Consider the following 19,034-nt stretch of genomic DNA (forward strand, 5'->3'; position numbering starts at 1 on the left):
TGTGTGTGCGTGGGTTTTCTCCGGGTTCTCTGGCTTCCTCACACAGTCCAAAAACATGTAATATGGTGATTAGGTCAATTGGACCCTCTAAAATTGACCGTAGGTGTGAGAGTGAATGGTTGTTTGTCTCTACGTGGCAGAGGACATGGTCTACAAGAATACTGGATCAAAGCTGGACTCCAGCAGGATTGAAATTTAAAGTTTGCAAAATAAACACGTGGATTTCCAAATCATTGTTAATAAAAAAAATGCATGTATACAATTTTATATACATGTACAAACAGTATGTGTGCATTTTTATTAAAAAGTAACTGTAAAATTGTGCATGAAATCAGACAGTATACATATCATGATTTATGATTCAGAATTCTTTCAGCCTTTTTTCAGTTTTCTGACAATGTTGCACATTTTCTTCTTGTCAAATTGTTTCTAGTTACTTGAAAACAATATTTCTCACGCACACATTTAAGCAACGAAAATTGAAAAGTAATCGCAGGCCCCAGCGAGATTTGAACTCGCGACCCCTGGTTTACAAGACCAGTGCTCTAACCCCTGAGCTATGGAGCCCTGCGTGTTTCAACGAGAGTTCAAAATTGGTTATAAAGCGTACACAGACTAAGACATGTCTTTGTTCGTTGTATATTTAGTTTATTTCCAGATAAATGTCAATACATCGGTGACACCGTTGTCTTACATGGTTCCTGCGCAGAGTTCTGTAGTTCAGAGTGAGTGAAGTACGAGCGTGGACTGGGATAGATTATAGAATACCCCGTTTGTCCACTAGATGGCAGCATGCAACCATGTACAAAGAAAGACGGGATTGACCTGCAGGAAGACAATCTTCAGGACGTTACTGCTCGAGACTTTCAGGGTCGTTTTAATGAACTTTTAATTTTACTGCTTAACTCAGACATGCACCGTGGGGACACCTCTATGACACATAAAGCAAAGACGTGTTAGAAACATTCGTGGATTTTGCAGCCCCTGTTTCTACCGGTTACCATGGGGATTTCTGGGCGTGGAAAAGGGGAAAGAGCCTGGGGGGGATGTTGTGCTCCCTGTCGCTGAGAGATCGGTTCCCTCACACGCCAACTCACTCCACCTTTTGTGTGGTGACACTCAAGGATACGATCAACATGGCGGAGTGTAGTTGTCCTCGTTGTGGACGTGTTTGTTCCTTTTTCTGGTTCTCCTCTGTTTGTTACACATACTAACGTGAAAGAGCGGGGTTTTGTTTCTTTCACTTGGGCTTGAGGGGGACAGACGAAGAGCCATGGTGGAGCCGAAAGGGTAGAAGGTCCTGAGTTTTGTTCCAGAGAAGCTTGGGCGAGGAGAGGGGACCCAGACCTTCACACTATCAGGTGGGTTAGCAGTTTTAAACTCATTCATCACATTAGGTTCAATCATCACAATTCACCCAAATGCAGTTTGTTAGTTACACTCGTGTGTATTCAAAACCCTGTGTGTGTGTGTGTGTGTGTGTGTGTGTGTGCAGAAGTGTTTCAAGAGACTTTGGGGCCCCAGTTTTAAAACTCCTGGGGGCCCTACATACGAAAACAAAAGCCTATTTATTTGCATGCAGTTTCTACAGAAGCCAGTCTGTTCTGACAAACTAGCTGTTGTTAGCATTTCATTTAAAGGGGGATTATGTGGACTAAAGCCATTGATTTTTACATCAACGTCCAGGCTCAGTTTCCCATGGGACATTTGTCCGGGACAGACATTTTCACAATAGAATATCCAGTAATATATATATATATATGTCGTTCTATATATGGAATTATGTGAACTATCGTGCACTTTGTGCTCCTATCACCCACCCCCTACCAAACAGTTGGTTCTTCCCACACAGTTGGATTTTTTTCACTTAACTGGCCCCCTCCTGAGCACATTTGAAGCTCATGTGGCCCCCAGGTCATTTGAGATGGAGACCCCTGCTCCAGAGCCACCTTGAGCCAACATTTGTGCAGCCTCAGGGGCTGCCTCTCAGTTTGGGGGGCCCAGGCAATGGCCTGCATCTTCTACGTCACTGCAGGGCCACTGTCAGCGTCACACTGCACTAAACCTTGAGCAGTTGTTCGCATTTAATAATAAATGTGTGAGTTTTGCGTTTTGATTTGAGTCTTCAGGCCTTTCCCTCCCAGTGTGTGTGTGTTGTGTTCAGTGAACGTGTTCTGCTGAGTTTGCGCTGATAGAAGCCAACACTTTCTCAACATGTCACTGGTGCTACGCCCCAAACACACACACACACACACACTATGTAACTAACAGCCTGGCGTGGCAGCTCACCGATGCCACGGTTTCCAAACTGATAGACGTTTAATTGCTGCTCCTGAAGACGGAGCCGCCAACGTGTTCGTGTTTGAACGAGACTTTGAGGCTTTTTCTTGCACCATGTTCGGGTCCGGCTAGCGAAACAGGCCGCCGCTGGAGATATTTACGACTCACGGGAGAAGCTGCCCGGTCCGCCCGGGAGAAAGGAGCCGCCGCAGAAATAACAGTGGCCGCTTTGTTGGTCTTGTTGTGACCGCGGTGCTACGGTGTTATAACAAAGGGAAGGAGGACGAGGAGCGGACACCGTCGTTTCCTTCTCTCCGTTGACCATGCGAGGTGCTCGGATCTCCGCGGAAGAATGTGTCGCTCTCTCCTGGCGTTAGCTCAGCCTCGGCTCAATGTAAGCTACTAAACTCTAGCGTTTTGGGGAAGAGTGTGCCTGTTATTACACCGTCTAAAACACACGTTAGGGCGATAAAAGGAGTGTTGTTGTGTTGTTGTTGTGTTGTTGTTGTGTGCTAACAGCAGCCGCCGCTTGCTTTCCCTCCCTGTCTCGCGTCTTAACGCCGCTGCTAGCGAGCAGCTAACAGTTTCTCGGTGTTATGTCTTCGTTTCTCTCTCCAGGGCCAACAGTAACAACATGCTTATGGCCTCCGCCGTGGTGGTGTGGGAATGGCTGAACGAGCACGGCCGGTGGCGGCCCTACAGCCCCACCGTCTCCCACCAGATAGAGGCGGCTATACGGAGCAGCGACCCCCGCGGAGGGAGTGTCGTCCTCGGCCAGGTGGACAGCCGACTCTCGCCCTATATCATAGACCTCCAGTCCATGCACCAGTTCAGACAGGACACAGGTAAGGACCTTAGAGGGGAGAGTGGGGAGAATGTGTGTGACAATTGTGTTGTTGTTTTTGTGTTTGTTTTTATTGACATAGAAGTGAGCTGATGTGCTGTGAACAGTGAACATGTATAATGACATTCAGACTATCACACGTTGCTGTGATTATTATTCCTTGGGTCACACTTTGATTACAGATTGATAGAGTTGCTAATTTGAGGATCTACTGTTGTCTGTTTGCAAGGGTAGATCACTTTTGTATTTGGTAGAAGGCGACGTAAACACAAGCAAATCCAAGAAAACATTTTCCATTTATTTAAGCTAAACTTGCGCAAATGTCCTGGATATAACCTGAAAAAGTTATGTTGGCTAACATGAAATATCAAAACTGAAGCAATGCTTTTCGATACATCATTTTTTAGAAGTTTTTGATTTATTTTGAGTCTTTGCGGATGAGAATCACAATTTAAGCCCTCTGTTTGCAACTGGATAGACCTACAACCAACCAGACCAATGAGCCAGATGACGTATGCAGAGCTACCTTTTCCATCCGGAAACACACATGCTTGTTGTAGTTTTCTACGAGCGATGCCTGTCAAAGTTAACGCTTTAATCGGTTGCCAAAATTAACACGGTAAAATAATATAAATGCAGTTAACGCAAGAAGTTTGTTTACTTCTGGTGTGCTCTGACCTCTGGCATGAAAGCGGAAATGGCGTGTTTCCACTGGCTCACCGCAGCACGGTTAAGTTACGTGTCCATTAGCATAGGTACTACTTTTTTAGTACCTGCCCTGGTGAGGTTCCAAGCGAGTGGAGTTGATACGATGCATGACATCGCCAGAGTGCCGTCACAGGAAGAGACGTCTGACACAGAAATCAAGCCGAACAATACCGAACTGTAGATCAGTTAAAACTACAGAACAATCCTAAAAATGTGGGTAAATCTCCAACAACTACCAGGGAAATGTAAAAAAAATGAATAAATCTCAATATTTAACAGAGGGGTCAGGTGTGTTTAGCAACAGCACTTTTGTAGTGGAGATGCAGCCTAAGTCGTGTTGAGCTGAGGCGAAATCACATAGTTCTATGTGTAGTTCAGTGTCTGATTACTCATTCATTTAGTCGTTTGAAGAAAAGCAAACTTTTAATCATGATTAATCTACACTAACGAATTTCAAAATGTGAGATTGATTTGTTAATTGTTTTTAATCTATTGACAGCCTTAGTATCTAGTAATAGCATCTAACGACCTTTGACCTGGGGAACTCCGTGGAGGAAGTCACAGTTGAATCTAAAGACGGCTGCTCTCTGGTGGCCGCCGTCTTGGATGTATACAAAAGCTGCTAGATGACACTTCTCTGTTGTTATCATGTTCAGCCTGCTTCTAGAGAGCCAGGGGTTTGTGATTGTTTTTTTTAGGAGATTCTGAAATTGACCAAAACTGCATCCTCCTGGTTTTTAATAAGACAGTTTGACTGTCTCTGGTAAGCCGTCAGCCAAAGACGCAGAGATGTTTCACAGTCTGTGCCTGCAGAAGTTACCAAGAATGATGCAGCTGTGGTCTTCTGTTGTCCCCTCATGACACAGAAAAATAAACACCTTTTTCATTTTAGGCCATGTTGAATCCCTCGGGGCTAACTGCTAAAACTTACTGGAAGTTAAGGAGCTGGCTTTTAATTTAGCGGAAGTTGTAAGTGACACACTGTGCATGTGGTCAATTGTTAAAGTAGGGATGAGCCGATATGATATTCGGTATCAGTATCTGTCCATAACTTGTCAAAATCACTGGCTTGGATATCGGACAGATAAAAATGTAGAGTCTGATACAATCCAAAAATCCTATATATTGTGTATGACTGTAACAATGGAAATCAGCAACAGCGTTTTAGCTGAGTCATGTTTGGGCTGTTTATTTCTATTTAATAGGAACATTTGTTACACAGTTGGAGGATTGTGTCTTTAAAATAGCTTCAAATGGCACAAATGTGTTGTTAACAGCTTCATAGTTGAAAAATGACTGCGTCACACAGACATCAGTATTGGCAGATACTGTATCGTACATGAAAAAGGGCACTGTGCCATCTCTAGATAAAAGGGGACGGACTCTGAATTAGGGATTTCCCGATGTATTATTATTATTATTATTATTTTGTATGTGTGGAATGTTAGAATAGGCTTGATCAAGTGATGTTACTTAAACAGAGAACAATAGTCAGCAACAGTAGGTATGAGAAAAACTCACCCATTTATTATTTGAATAAGCCCTTCAAGACTGTGTGTGTGTGTGTGTGTAGAAGTGCTGTTGCACAGAGAGAAGAGGTGGCAGATTGTTGGGTTGAGATCCAGCAGCATGATGATTTGGGGCAGCTGCAAATGACCACTGCACCAGTGAGAACCACTGAACAGCATTCTTAAGCCTTTATCCATGAGCAATCCACACACACACACACACACACACACAGAGGCACATAGCAGCTACACACACGTCACATGAAGTAAAAAAACAGAGAGAACTTGATGCTGGAGAAAGGAATATTCTTGGCTTAATGAGCAGAGTTCACAGTAGTTGCCCTCTGCCTCTCTCTCTCTCTCTCTCTCTCTCTCTCTCTAGTCCTTTCACAACTGTTCTTTCTCCTCCTTATACAAGTGTTCATTTTAGGTTTTGGACAATTTGAAAATGTCCTGTCACGATCGGAGGTGGGAGAAATGACCAGTGATAATATTAAGACACTTAACCCCCATGTTGCTCCTGACACCTGTGCCAGCAGCGTGTGAATGGGTATGAAAGCCGAGTGATGAGAATGTGCTGCACATACTGTAGACGCTCTGCATGAAAGTGTAGTTTGAAGCAGCTTTGAGAATACAAACCATTCACCGTTCATGACTTGTTATATACAGTATGTAGAACAAAGATGTTTTACATACATTGAAATGTCATAAAACAAACCTTTTTACTTGCATTTTTTGAGTTTGATAACACGGCGATGTTTCTGTCAAAACTGACGCATGGCTTCCATTTTGTATAATTCAGTTTCAGGTTGCATTTCTTGATGCAGTGTCAGACTGTGTTAAGAGACGCTGGTTTTCCAAAGTGCACCCAAGTCCATGTGTCTGTGTCCATCATGGTAGCATGACGGTCATTCACATAATACCACCTTAGGGCTCAATGTTCACTCATATGCGGCAGCTGTTTCCACTCTTTGGCCTTTACACACCAAGGTTTCCTTGACTTTCTGAATCTTTTCACAATGTTATGAACTATAGATGGTGACAGACCATAATTGAGAGAATCATTTTGTTTCAACTGAATTATCTGATGAAAGTTGGCACTAAATGGTGAACCCTGACCCATTCTTGCCCATGGTAAAGTTCTGTGCACATGCCTTGGCGATCACTTCTTTCTATGCCCAACGCGCCGTCCCTGTGCGCTCTTTGCACGCGGGTCCAAAATCTGGGCTGCACGCCGTCCCTGTGCGTTGATTACACACCAAGCACACGGTGCACATTTTGCATACCAGGAAGTCCCTTTGGTGGATGTTTGTCAGTGAAAACACGGAAAATCTGGTAAATAAAGGTTTACGTTATTGAATAAATTGGATATTTTTGGTTTTATTGCATTTTAAGAAGCATCCCAACTCTTATAAATGGGGTTTGTAGATGGTCAGAAGCACAGTGGTCATTTACGTTTGACTTTGACGTAGGAAAGGTTGAAGTATGCAAGTGTGTGTTGTGGGGGAGTTGCAGAAGGAATGAGATAATTGGGGAGTCTTCTGTGCCGCCCCCTCCCTCTTGTTCACTCCACCGCCACCATTGTTGGATTTAGTTATAACAGATGTGAGTTACTTCATTGTGGCTTTGACACACACACACACACACATATGTGTGAGGTGAAAGACGGAGGCAGAAGGGAGGGGTTGTTTTGCTTAGAGGCCATGGTTTTTTTTCTACAAATGTGAACTTTTCTACAAGTTCACATTTGTAGAAAATAAAGGGAGGACAGACGGACAGAGCAGATTCTGTCTCATTTGTTTCAGTGGATTTTATTTATTTCTCCCTCAGTTATTAGCATCTTTAAAGTGGAGATGAAGCAGTGAAATATAGGGCAGGGTATTGATTTAAATGTTTCAATACAATATGGATATCAATACCTGGACATTGTTGATCATTCCTGAAAAATCCTTTTCAAACCAATAGTGTTGCATTTGTTGTTTACTTTTATTTTCAGCTCTATGATATTTCAGACCGTGGTTTCATTAACAAAAAAACAAACACAATGTAAACCTTACCCAGGTTGGCAGAGGCTAATGTGAAGATAAAAAAACTTAGTTGTTATGTCAGCCAACACTATGAATAAGCACATATTAACAAGATAAGCATGTGTAGGTTCCAGTTTATCCATGAGGCTTCCTCAGTTCTGCCTGACTACTGCTTACCTGTCTGCAGCATCTTTATTTAAAACTAAGCAGGTCATTTGAGCTGTGAGTGAGGGCCTTGTTGAAGTCTCTCGGGTGAAACTGGCAGCCTGAATTGTTTCACACAACGGACATTAGAAAACAAAATTTAACGTAGCAACACATACCGTACATATAAATGAACTGTTATTTATTAAAATAAATAATTGCGCACCAGCAGCAAATTGTAACAGCATTCAAAATAAAGAGGAATCAAACTTATTTGTAAACATTTTGTGCTAACAATGTTACCTTGTAACATCTTTTGTTTTTTATAAGGGACTGTGGTTGAAGGAGGCCCCGCCCACCTGGTGCCGGTGTTCTCAAATGTATTCCATGTACTTGTCTTCCTGACATACTGTCATCACTTAAACCAGAGCAAGCCTATAAAAGCACATGCGGTCTCTTTTGGGGAATGAACTCCATCTCTGGTCGAACCTCCTGCATACACTGAGACAGCCAATCACAAGCACTGTTAGATCTCATCAAATGGCATACTGCATGCTTATTGGCTCACTGATGAGATGATGAGATTAATCTGAAGGTGAGTTTGATATCAAGCCCTTCTGAACTATATGACTGTAGTTTGTTTTATTTATTTATTTATTTATTTTTATCTTGGGCAAGATTAACTACAACAATCCTATTATTTTTAAATCTATTAGACTTGCCCAGTTATGTTTGAAGGTGATGTCACCAGGACAGACTGGCGCTGGTCAAACTTACTGAAGTAGGTTTGATAAAAGTGGATGTTTGGGTTCTGTCGTTCTGCATCTCTCTGGGATGTTCCACTGAGGAGAGAGCCAAGAGTTTAAGTAACTGACAGAATTTAATCCCAATCAAGCTCCCATTCTATCAAACACAGCAGAGTTGAGAGTGGTGTAAAAATCACGTCAATCCACTTTGACTTTGAACCTTAGCAGTTCCAGACTGTTGGCGACCATCAGATCCTGTTCATGCTGACTAAATTCAAACCACTTGTACTTCAACTCCCAAGAGGAGGGTGTGATCATTGAAATGGAATAGGCTTATGTAAATGCACATTTTTGACTTGTTAGTAAAAATCAGAGAAACATCTTGTATTTCTTTAAAGATCAACACGTCATCAGTTTCTTTGAAGGGCGTTGTCCAAAGTCTGAAGGCATCTTCTTTCCTGCTCCAGCAGCATGTTGCTTTTCTTGCTCCAGCTGGTCCTGTTGAAGGAGACACATTCCCAGACCCCCACAATGCCCTGGGCCATTGGGGTCACCGTAGAGGGGGTAGGGTTTGGTTTGGGGGACCCCGAAGAGATGAAGGTTGGGGGGAGGCAACAAGAGAGGGGGAGGCGGTGACACCAAACGTTTTTTTTTCTGTCTGTGTTTCCCATTCAGGCAGTTGGTTTTGTACTGATGTCATGGTGCTTAAAGTGATGCTTGACGTTCTTTAAATGTGGTTGTATGAGCAGCACTGACTTACTGGCTCACTCTCACTGAAAACATGGTTGCCAGGTTTTTACAGAGAGTGTTGTCTTACAACTTAGTTGTACAATATAGATTCTGCCGTAGGTTTTTTGTCCCTTATCACATAATTCACCTGACGACATGATTTCAGTGTGTGTGTACCTGTATTTGTTCCCTTTTTGGAACCTTTTCTGTCATAAACACTGACCTAGTCCTCATGGAGACAAAAAATCTAACTTATTTCTAAGTGTGTGTTCACAGTGTTCCAGTTGAGAAGTCTGAGAAAACATACACACAAACACATCTCCTGCTCGCCAATGTTGGCAATACCAGTCGATAACAACAGCAGTCGGGTTGGTGCGGCTGCTCCGAGTTTCCGAGTCGAAAATCTAAGTTCAAGAATCTATTTTTTCCACTACAAATTAAATTCACCATTAAGGGCTAAGATTTTAATGGTGGTCAGGTTAAGGTCAGGGTTAGGCAGCCATTGGTTACAGTTAAGAGTGGGATAATGCTTTGTTTAGGCTGACCCAATGAATGGAAGTCAATGCAGTGTCCTAAGAAATCAAACTGTGCATATTTGCGTGTGTGTGTGTGTGTGTAATGGCCGGGGAAACACTGTTGCACTGCTGGTAACGCTCGGGCTTTATTTTAGGCCAGTACAAACGTTTGTTTGGTCATTTCATGAGATTATTGACCTCGCATCAGGAAAATCACAGTGCCAAAAAGTCAAGCAGTAAATACAGAAGTTTCATATATTTACTGTGTACTGTAAACCACCCACTACAGTGAAAGTTAGAGGTGCGGTGCAGTGCCACATGATACTTGCCTAGTTGTAGTACACAGATTTATATGTGTACAAATGATATGTTCTACAATTGCAGTGATGTGATGAGCTAGTGTGAAATGGGAGTTTTACTCCGATTCACTTTAAGTGACCCCTCTTACACATTTGTAACCTAACAAAAGAATGAATGAATGAAGGTAATTGAATATCATACTTCCTCCTGGTCCACCTGCTTTATCTCACTCCATCTCTTTCTTTCTCATCTTTACTCTCGCTCTCGGTTTTACCCGTTAGCTGAAAGTTGACTCCGAGCTTAAGACTCCGGGGACGTGATTCATTCACAGTGAGATGAAGAGAAGGTCAAAGTAAGTGGCACACCAGAGTCAGAGGTGATGGCGTCAAGAAAAAGTGGGAGTGGCAACAGAAAATTGAAGAATGTTTCTGCTGCGAGACTGAAAAGGTCAAGTGTTTTAAACTGGAGATGCAGAAAGAAGCTCGAAGAGAACACTGACGAGCTGTGTTTGAAAACAGTGCTCAGTTAAATTAATACAAATTAAATGAGCTTTCATTCAAAGTGCAGGACTATGCCACTACATTAATGGCACCTTGCATAGCTCTGGTCAGTGCCATCTTAGGTAGTGAGGAACCGGTGGCAGTTTAGGAACAGATCCTGATCCCTATCCCTAGTCAGCACTGTGGATTCTGCGTGTTCGTTCTGTTTTCCACATCAAGTCGTCATAAATCACCAGGAAATGGCAGGAAGGAAACTCAGTGGAAGGAAGATGAAAGAGACAGAGGGGTCACACCACAGCCTTTTTTTGTTGTGAAACTCTGCGTGTCGAGTTACTGTTACTGTGAGGCCTCTGGTGGGGCATCACCCTGCTCTACACAACTCACACTCTACAAGCGGATGTATAGAAGCGTCCTGTGTATTGGTGAACAAAGATTCCCCCCCAATCCTCGTTTGACTTGAAACAACGTTATTGTTGTTTTTGCTTTAAATAATAAAATAAATAATTTTGCTTTGGAGACAAAACCAGACATTTGGAAATATCATCATTTTGAGGTTTGATGAACACTGGTCGGTATTTTCTGACATTTTATGTACCAAACTATTTCTTGATTAATTGAGAAAATAATTGTCAGATTATTCAATTATGATATATATATTTATATTTAGTTGCAGCTCTAGAAATATTCATACGAAGGATGGAAATAACTATTCATATTAATCAATGAATCGTTTGGTCCATAAAATATCAGAAAACCTTAAAAAATATTGATCGTGTCCATCAAACATGGAAATGATGATGTTCTCAATGTCTTATTTTAATCATGAAAAAAAACTTCAAACCGATTATCGATTACCAAAATAGTTTAGTAATCGATTAATTGTTTCAGCTCTAGTGATATTAGTTTCAAGACAGAGGTTGTGGGTTCAATTCCCGGCTCCTCTAGTCTACATGCCGTTGCTCCTGACAGCTGTGCCGGCAGCGTGTGAATGGGTTTATAAGATGAGCGGTGGAAAAGGTGCAGTATGGAAATGAGTGTGAATACAGTGAAACTGTGGCATAAAGCAGCTTTGAGGGTGATCAAGACTAGAAAGGCGCTCTGTAAATACAAGCCGTTCAGTCAGTGAGCAAGAGGATGAAGAAGGCATGTGAGCATGGAGTAGCCTGCTGACATCGATCTGTTATCCATTGTTGTGGTTACACGAGCTCCTGATAGTTGAATGAAAATTGTGTACGTTTTGCCTCTTGGCTCATGCCGGAGTCACTACCACAGGCAGGTGTAAGATGGTGAGGGGAGAAATAATGTTATTAGGAAAATAAAAGCCTGGACTGAGTTCATGCAAGGACTGAAATCAGTTTCAGCTGGGTCACGTCACAGAGGATGGTTTTCTGTTTCTGATGGGTGGATACAAAGTCACAGAGACATGAGGTCACTAAGTTTTAGGTGATTTAATATATTCAGAGGCCTCTCCCTGCACAGTTCTGACCCTTAGAACTGATACTATCTTGACTAACAGCAGTTACAGTTACTAGATGACAGCCACTATACAAACATTCTTATTCTTTTACCGTTAATAGCATTTCTGTCGTATTTGTTTTGCAGTAAATAAGCCGTACACATAGTCGTGTTAAATCTTTTCCCTAGACCTGTTGCTACACAGTGTGTGTGTGTGTGTGTGTGTCACAAATACCATGTTAAGGTTGTTATCAACTGGTATTGGTTACTGGTATACGGTTGCATCCATTGTTATTTCCAACTTCTCTCTGAAACGCAGTGAACTCGGAGGGGACATCACTCCAAAGTTCCAAAGTAACTGACTGTGGTCCAAAATAATTGGAAATAAAAGTATAAAAAAGCCATTACAATAAAGGCAAACAAAGGAAACAATAAAATCTCCACAGTGAAACGTCTGTCACCCCCCTGAGGATTTCTGAGTCATCACCAAAAACACTGTCGCTGCATTTACATGGCGTATACTTAGAATCCACTAGTGAAACTTGTTGTGGGCTCTTCTCGGTGGTTTCTGCCGTACTTCATCCGTTTGCTGCCACAATGTTGCTTTCGTGCTTCCGCTTCAAACTCCAAGACTGGTGATATAAAACAAATCACTTTCTGTGCACGACAACACAAAAACTAAATGGCAACAAAGTTGTTCAGCTGAGCATGAGACAGATTTATTCTGTTATAGCCCACTCAACAGTGTGTTTTTTAAATATCTATATTTCAGTGTGCACAGTAGCAAAACGTACATTCAGATTGAAGTCAAATAGCAAATGAAACCTTAGTAGAAGGATGAATAGATTTTTATCTAATCATAAAAACACTTTCCCACTGGACACAAACCCCGAACATCTGGCTTTTGTCTGCAGTGTGAATGGAAACAGTCGGCAATTCAATCACGGGTCAAACAACCCTGCAGCCCAGACCTGCATTTTCATGTCACTCACATGAAATATTAAGAATTTTACCCACGTGATTGTTCACCGAGATCAGTCTGCTGTGATGAAATCTGATATTGTCCCATTAATAATGACGTCTTTATAAACACACACTGAACATCGCTGATCAGATTCATTCGGACATTATCACTGAAATGTTACAACTGCAGATTATTTTCATCATCGATTAATCTGTCAATTATTTTCTCGATGAATCGTTTGCTCCATAAAATATCAGAAAACTTTAAAACATGTTGATCGGTGTTCGTCAAACCAGGAAATGATGACGTCAAATGTCTTGTTATGTCCACAAACCAAAATAATTCACTTTTAACGATGTCTTTGTTATCCTGAGCAAAGAAATGAAGAAAATATTCATTTAAGAAGCTTAAACAATCTGGTTACCGATTATCAAAATAGATGTCGATTCATTTAGTAACTGATTAATAATCGATGAATTGTTTCAGCTCTAGAAGAGAGTGCATGCTCATCACAGATGCTGAATTTTCCCACAGATGAGAGAAGCACAGCTTCGGTCTACGATGCATGAAACGGGAACCTAACATGTGTTCCTGGGCTTCTCAGTCCAATACCATGTGTCGGCATATATGTGTGTGTGTGTGGCATTGACAGAGAGGACAATGCAGACCAGATGGCCTCTCTCTCTTTCTCCACCTGCCCCAGGCTTCTTTGTCCCCTCATACCCTTCCCACACTGCTCCCTGTATTCCCCTGTTTGCTCAGACTCGGTGATGACTGTGATACGTGTGTTTGTGAATTTAGCTGCTCCATGCCTAAAATAAATAACACATCTATTTATCCACCTGGTTTAGTTCATATGTGTCATTTCTTAGTAACTTGTATTAGTAACTATCTTAATACTAGTTTCTTAAAAAGAAAAAAAATATTTGTTTTTTTACACCTACACAAACAAACAAACACATCTACAACTTTAGACACACTGTGTTTACGCTGAGAGAGGAAACATCTCAATTCATGTTGTCTTGTCTCTGACACACACACACACACCACAGTGTGAAAAAGAAGACCTTGAAGCTGGGCCACTCACACACAGCTGCACATAAAACAGTTTGAGTCCGTGTGAGTGGAGAGAGTTGGGCTCGGCTGCACAGGTGTGGCGTGGTCCACTGCAGAGGGTATCCTGCTGCCCCGCCCTCTGAGCGACGCACAGACACGTTAGACTTCATGAGATTGAGATTTTACTGCATGTACTGTAGCTGGACTGGGGCTGTCAGGATTACGACCGGGTCTTTCTTTCCCAGAAATATGAAAACAGGTTATTTGAGATCAGTGCTTCTCAAATTACCACCTGAGAAAATATTGAGCTCTCGACGTAACGCCATTATCACCAACGTTAAATTATAGTGGTGTTAAATAGGCCAAATCCATTCTCTCGTCGTCATCCTCTTCCTCACACATACGTCACACGCTGGTTTAGCCAAAGCAGATTAAGATGGAGTGAGAGATAATGTGTCTCTAATTATTATTATTCATTTTGAAACTTTTTTTTGTTTCTGGTTAAAATTCCTCAGCTCCAGTCACATGCCCTGGTAAACACAGTAGAACAGTGTCAGCAGCAACACTGCAGTTGAATAATACTTTTAAATCTACCTCCAGAACTCCAGATTAGGAGATTATTTCGTATTGGAGTAATCTGTCTGTTACTTTGTTTTATCCATAAATGTTAAACAGCATTTCCAAAACACTTATGGAGCAAGGAAACAAGAACATGAAGCTGAAGCTGTTTCAATTATTAACCCGATTGAATATCGTATCAAAGTAGCTGACGATGAATTTAATAATCACCGAATTATTGATTCATGTCCCAAGAATCTGGTTTTCCATCACCAGGAGTTTGCTGATCACATTTGACAGATGCTGCAGACATGGGGTTACAGCGTATCCCAGCGTCTTTCACTGTTATCTGCATAACACACCTTCCACTTTGCCACACGGTGTCCTGCACAAAAGAGTCTGAGGTTTGTTGAGAGCACTCAACTCAACTCTAATCCCTTTCATGTCGAGGCTCGCTGTGTAGAATTTGATATGGATTTTACATTCATGACACAGTCAAAGAGGCTCGTGATGTCTGTGCCTGTTGTGAGGACCAGTACGATCTGTGGCATCATTTACAGTCTACGGCAAACTCTTCATATCTAACCTACATCCAAGTGAATTATTCATCCTCTCTCTCTCTCCATCTCTCTCTCTCTCCATCCAACCAAACAAACAAAAAAAACACCCCCATCCATTGAAGTCCCTTCTTTTGATGTGTGTGTGTGCCTGTGCTCCTCTGCCAATACTACCTCTTTGTATTAGTGTCACTCTTACACACACACACACACGTTCCTCGTGTCGTCGTGGCATTAACTGAGTAACCCGTTTCCCCTGGAGACAGAGGGAGTTTGTGGTTGGTTGAATATGGTCCCACAGAGAGAGAGACAGTGTTGTTATGTTCATCATCATCGTTATTTACCTGCTTGTGCTTGGATTGCACTTAAAAGTGAAAACACACGTTTGTTGTTGCGTTCGCAGTTTGTATTACTGAACATTACTGACGTGACTGTAAACTCTGGCTCAAGAGTGTTTACTGTAAACCAAACTTTAATGTCCTTGTAACTCGTCCAGTTTAGTTGTTTTGATGCTTACGACCACAAATGTATTTATTATTTTTGCTTCTGTGACTCCAGAGAGAGAGAGTGTGTGTGTCATCTTGATTTTAAGTAGACTGATGATCATATGTGTCAACATGAGGACTGATCTTCAGAACTGGGGGTGGTGTCAGGCCATGTACATGTGTTGCATCTGTTGTCCTAACACTTGGACTGCATGGCTATAATTCATATTTAATAATGATTTCTTTCACAGACATGCAGCTTTTCGTCATTATCACAAAAAGAAAAACGATTTCCCAGAAATATTCACTTGGATTGGAGACGCCGTATCGAACGACATAACAACTAAGGGTTTCTTTGTTTCCCCTCTTGTTTTTCAGGAACCATCCGTCCGGTGCGAAGGAGTTTCTACGACCCCGCCTCGGCCCCAGGTCAGGGCTGTCAGTGGGAGTGGGAAAACGATGCAGGGACATGGACACCCTATGACATGGAGGTGGCCATTGCCATTGAGAGTTCCCACAACCGCCAACAGCCCTGCCTGGACCTGACACCGCTTGGCTTCTGCTACCTCATTGACTTTCAGAACATGACACAGGTTTGTATAAACTCAGTGACGGGATCGACATGAGACTCCGCCTCTTTCCTGAAAAGGCCATGTTGAGATTTCAAGCTGTTTTCTTTGTCCTGCAGGTGAACAGACAGAGCCAGAGGTGTCGGAGGATCCAGAGGCGCGCTGACATGACCTACCCTCTGGTGTCTGGTCCTCTCCCTGTACCCAAAGGTGGAGGTGTTGGAGTGGGTGGAGGGCTAACGGGAGCGTTGCTTGGTGTTGGAGTGTCAGGGGCCAGCATGGGGACTGGAAGCTCTGTCTATCCTAATGGAGGCTTACCAGCTACTGGACTGGGCCAGCCTTGTTCCTGCCAGCAGTGCTTGTTGGTCCTAAGTGTGAAGAACAACACAGGAGGAGCAGGGATACAGACTCTAGCTCGACGCCCCCTTACCGTGCAGCAGCCCAAGAACTCGGCACCCATGGCCTCCAGACCACTGAGTCCATCCAAATCAGCCACTCTGGGGCGAGGACAGCTGCAGAACTCCCTCTCCAACTCCAGCTACTATCAGACGTTGCCACATGGCCTCGCTATCTCCAGAAACACTGCCTCTCCCAGAAGGAATGCCCAGCTCTTTGCTCAGTCCCTGGCCGCTCTCACCGCTGGCACCTCCTCTCTGGCTCTCACCTCGTCTTCCAACAGGCCGCCTCCGCCCTCCCTCCCGCCGCCACAGCCGCCATCATCCAACCCCAGCGCGAACCCTCCGTCTCTGCCGGCCAAGCTCTCCTCATCCTCAGCCAGCGATTCAGTGCCAACTGCCACACTAATAACCCCAGCCTGCAACGTGACCATGCCCCCTTCACCTGTGCCATCTCCATCACCAATGGTCATGAAGCCACAGCGGGTACCGTCGTCGACAGCGTGCCATGCCCCATTACCACAGAGGTCAAGCTTAGCCGGGCTGAGCAGACCAGCTTTACAGAGGATTGCTATGGCCCAGTCCAGAGCACTCATAGCATCAGGGTGAGTGGATGAAACACACACACACACACACACACTGAGGTTGGGTACTGAGCTCAGTATTTGACCAAATGATGTCACATGGTCTCATGTTAAGTCAGTTCATGATACCTGAAGGTGCATCTTAGTGAAGAGATCATTCAGTGATTGTTCTGAATGTTGAAACAGAGACGTTTGGATTCATTTTTCACTCAAACTGCAGGTTTTTTGTAATTAAAGAGAGTAAATGACCAAAAAGAGAGACATTTCATGTCCGTTCACACACCTTTTCTTTTTCCCATGTCATGCAGTCCTGTTCTAACTATTTTAGGGCTAACAACTAACAATTATTTTCATAATCGATTAATCTGTTGATTATTTTCTCGATTAATCGATGAATCGTTTGGTCCATAAAATGTCAGAAAACCTAGAAAAATTGTTGATCGGTGTTTGTCAAACCTGGAGATGATGATGTTCTCAAATGTCTTGTTTTGTCCACAAACCAAAATGATTCACTTAGAATGATTTCTTTGTTATCCAGAGCAAAGAAATGAAGAAAAGACTCACATTTAAGAAGCTAAAACAATCGGAAATCTTGTTTTAATCATGAAAAAAAGCTTTGAACCGATTAATCAATTATCAAAATAGTTGTGGATTAATTTAGTAATTATTTATTAATTGTTTCAGCTCTAAACTATTTATCAAGTCTGTACAGAACTGAAGTGACAAGTATTCAGCACATGTTCAGTCGTGCAAAACGACTGCTTACAAATCTGCTCGCCTGCGCATGCACCTTTAAATATACACATATCACATACCAATATCTGTCCATGCAACTGACTGCTGTCATGTGTTGTTGTGGTATTTCCTTTTGTCGTTATATCTCGGGGCATTGCAGCCATTTGGCATAGAAATTGTGTTTTGTTAATCACTTAGCAAAGAATGACGGACACACAGTGTGTCCTGTGAGAGGACAACCAGCAGACTGAACACTGCAGGTTAAAGGTATAGTTCAGTGTGTTTTTTGCAAAGCCGATCATTTAATCTCAGTATTTAAATGTAAAAGTATTTAACAACGATGTCATTAGACCATTCAGGCACAGTGGGCATGCATGTGCCGGTGTAAACAGGAAGCTCTGCTGTACTTATGCTATGTTCCATTTACTTTGGAGCTGGGAGTGACTGAGTGACCTCAGAGTTCACCACGTTTCAGAGAGAGGTCAGTAAAGGCCGTGAATGCAACTGTATCCCGGGTTAGCCACTGTGCTATACCAGTCGATAACAATGCTCTACAGACAGCGTTTGTCTGTGGATCAAATGAAACGGTGCAACGTGTGCGACTGATTTAGACGCTAAAAGAAGCTGTGTTTGTATGGTGGCAGTTATCTACCCATCGAAGGCTCGCTCACTGACCGCGGAAATTCTGAGTTTCGACTACAAATGGAACGCACCAGTATTCAGAAAGTCCTATTAATGAGAAACAACGATCTTTACACGGAGACAATGTTGACAAAGTGGATGTGAAAGTCATGTTTAGTGTAGCCTTTTCATTCTCAGCCAGTTGTCACTTTGTGGCTGATAAGAATCAGGAAGTAAATGGGAGTCATTAGCAATGAGATAGCCATCGTAAAATGTAGCGAAATGTCAACTTTTTGACAAAACACGGCTTTGTTTCAGGAAATGTCTTTGTCTACACAAACCCCCCCAAAGCCTGCTCTAAACACTGTAGAATACATGCCAGGCATGTGCATACACACAGTACTGTGTAAAAACTCTGTTCAAATTAAACTTTATTTCAATAAATAAACATTATATACAATATATACAATCACAGAAACAGAGACGAAGTTCAGGGCGACTAAGGAAAGAAAATAAAAGTTCTCATGAAACAAACGGACCGATTTTAACGTTTTTGTGACTTAAAAAAGGCAATTTTAAGTCACATTCTTCAGGATTGCAACAGGACAAACACGTTACATTTCACTTTCCTGGAAGTCAACAGTGATTAATCATCCCATGTTCTGGTGTAAACAGCAGGTGTTTGTATCACTTTTCATGTGAAAAATCCTCCCACTGCACAGCAAGTGATGCATTTGCAATTTGACTGTTACAA

The 19,034-nt window shown here is 42.5% G+C and overlaps 1 protein-coding gene and 1 non-coding gene across 3 annotated transcripts in view; one reads left to right on the forward strand and one right to left on the reverse strand.

Annotated features, from left to right (window-relative positions):
• Positions 1–494: 494 nt before the first annotated feature.
• trnat-ugu lies at positions 495–567 on the reverse strand. The gene has a single exon. It is a non-coding gene; the product is annotated as a tRNA-Thr (tRNA).
• A 483-nt stretch (positions 568–1,050) lies between these two features.
• LOC122770727 (E3 ubiquitin-protein ligase DTX1-like) overlaps positions 1,051–19,034 on the forward strand; it is a 30,667-nt gene continuing 12,683 nt past the window's right edge. Inside the window, exons 1-4 of one of the 2 annotated variants that reach the window (XM_044027794.1) lie at positions 1,051–1,361; positions 2,899–3,125; positions 15,755–15,969; positions 16,065–16,945. In XM_044027794.1, coding sequence (XP_043883729.1) covers positions 2,915–3,125; positions 15,755–15,969; positions 16,065–16,945 — 1,307 coding nt within the window. In that variant the 5' untranslated portion in view covers positions 1,051–1,361; positions 2,899–2,914. Of the gene's footprint in view, positions 1,362–2,229; positions 2,675–2,898; positions 3,126–15,754; positions 15,970–16,064; positions 16,946–19,034 lie in introns of those variants that run through there. The other variant, XM_044027793.1, reaches the window with a different exon arrangement.

Source organism: Solea senegalensis, linkage group LG6 (genome assembly GCF_019176455.1).
Source record: "Solea senegalensis isolate Sse05_10M linkage group LG6, IFAPA_SoseM_1, whole genome shotgun sequence".
Classification (NCBI taxonomy): domain Eukaryota; kingdom Metazoa; phylum Chordata; class Actinopteri; order Pleuronectiformes; family Soleidae; genus Solea; species Solea senegalensis.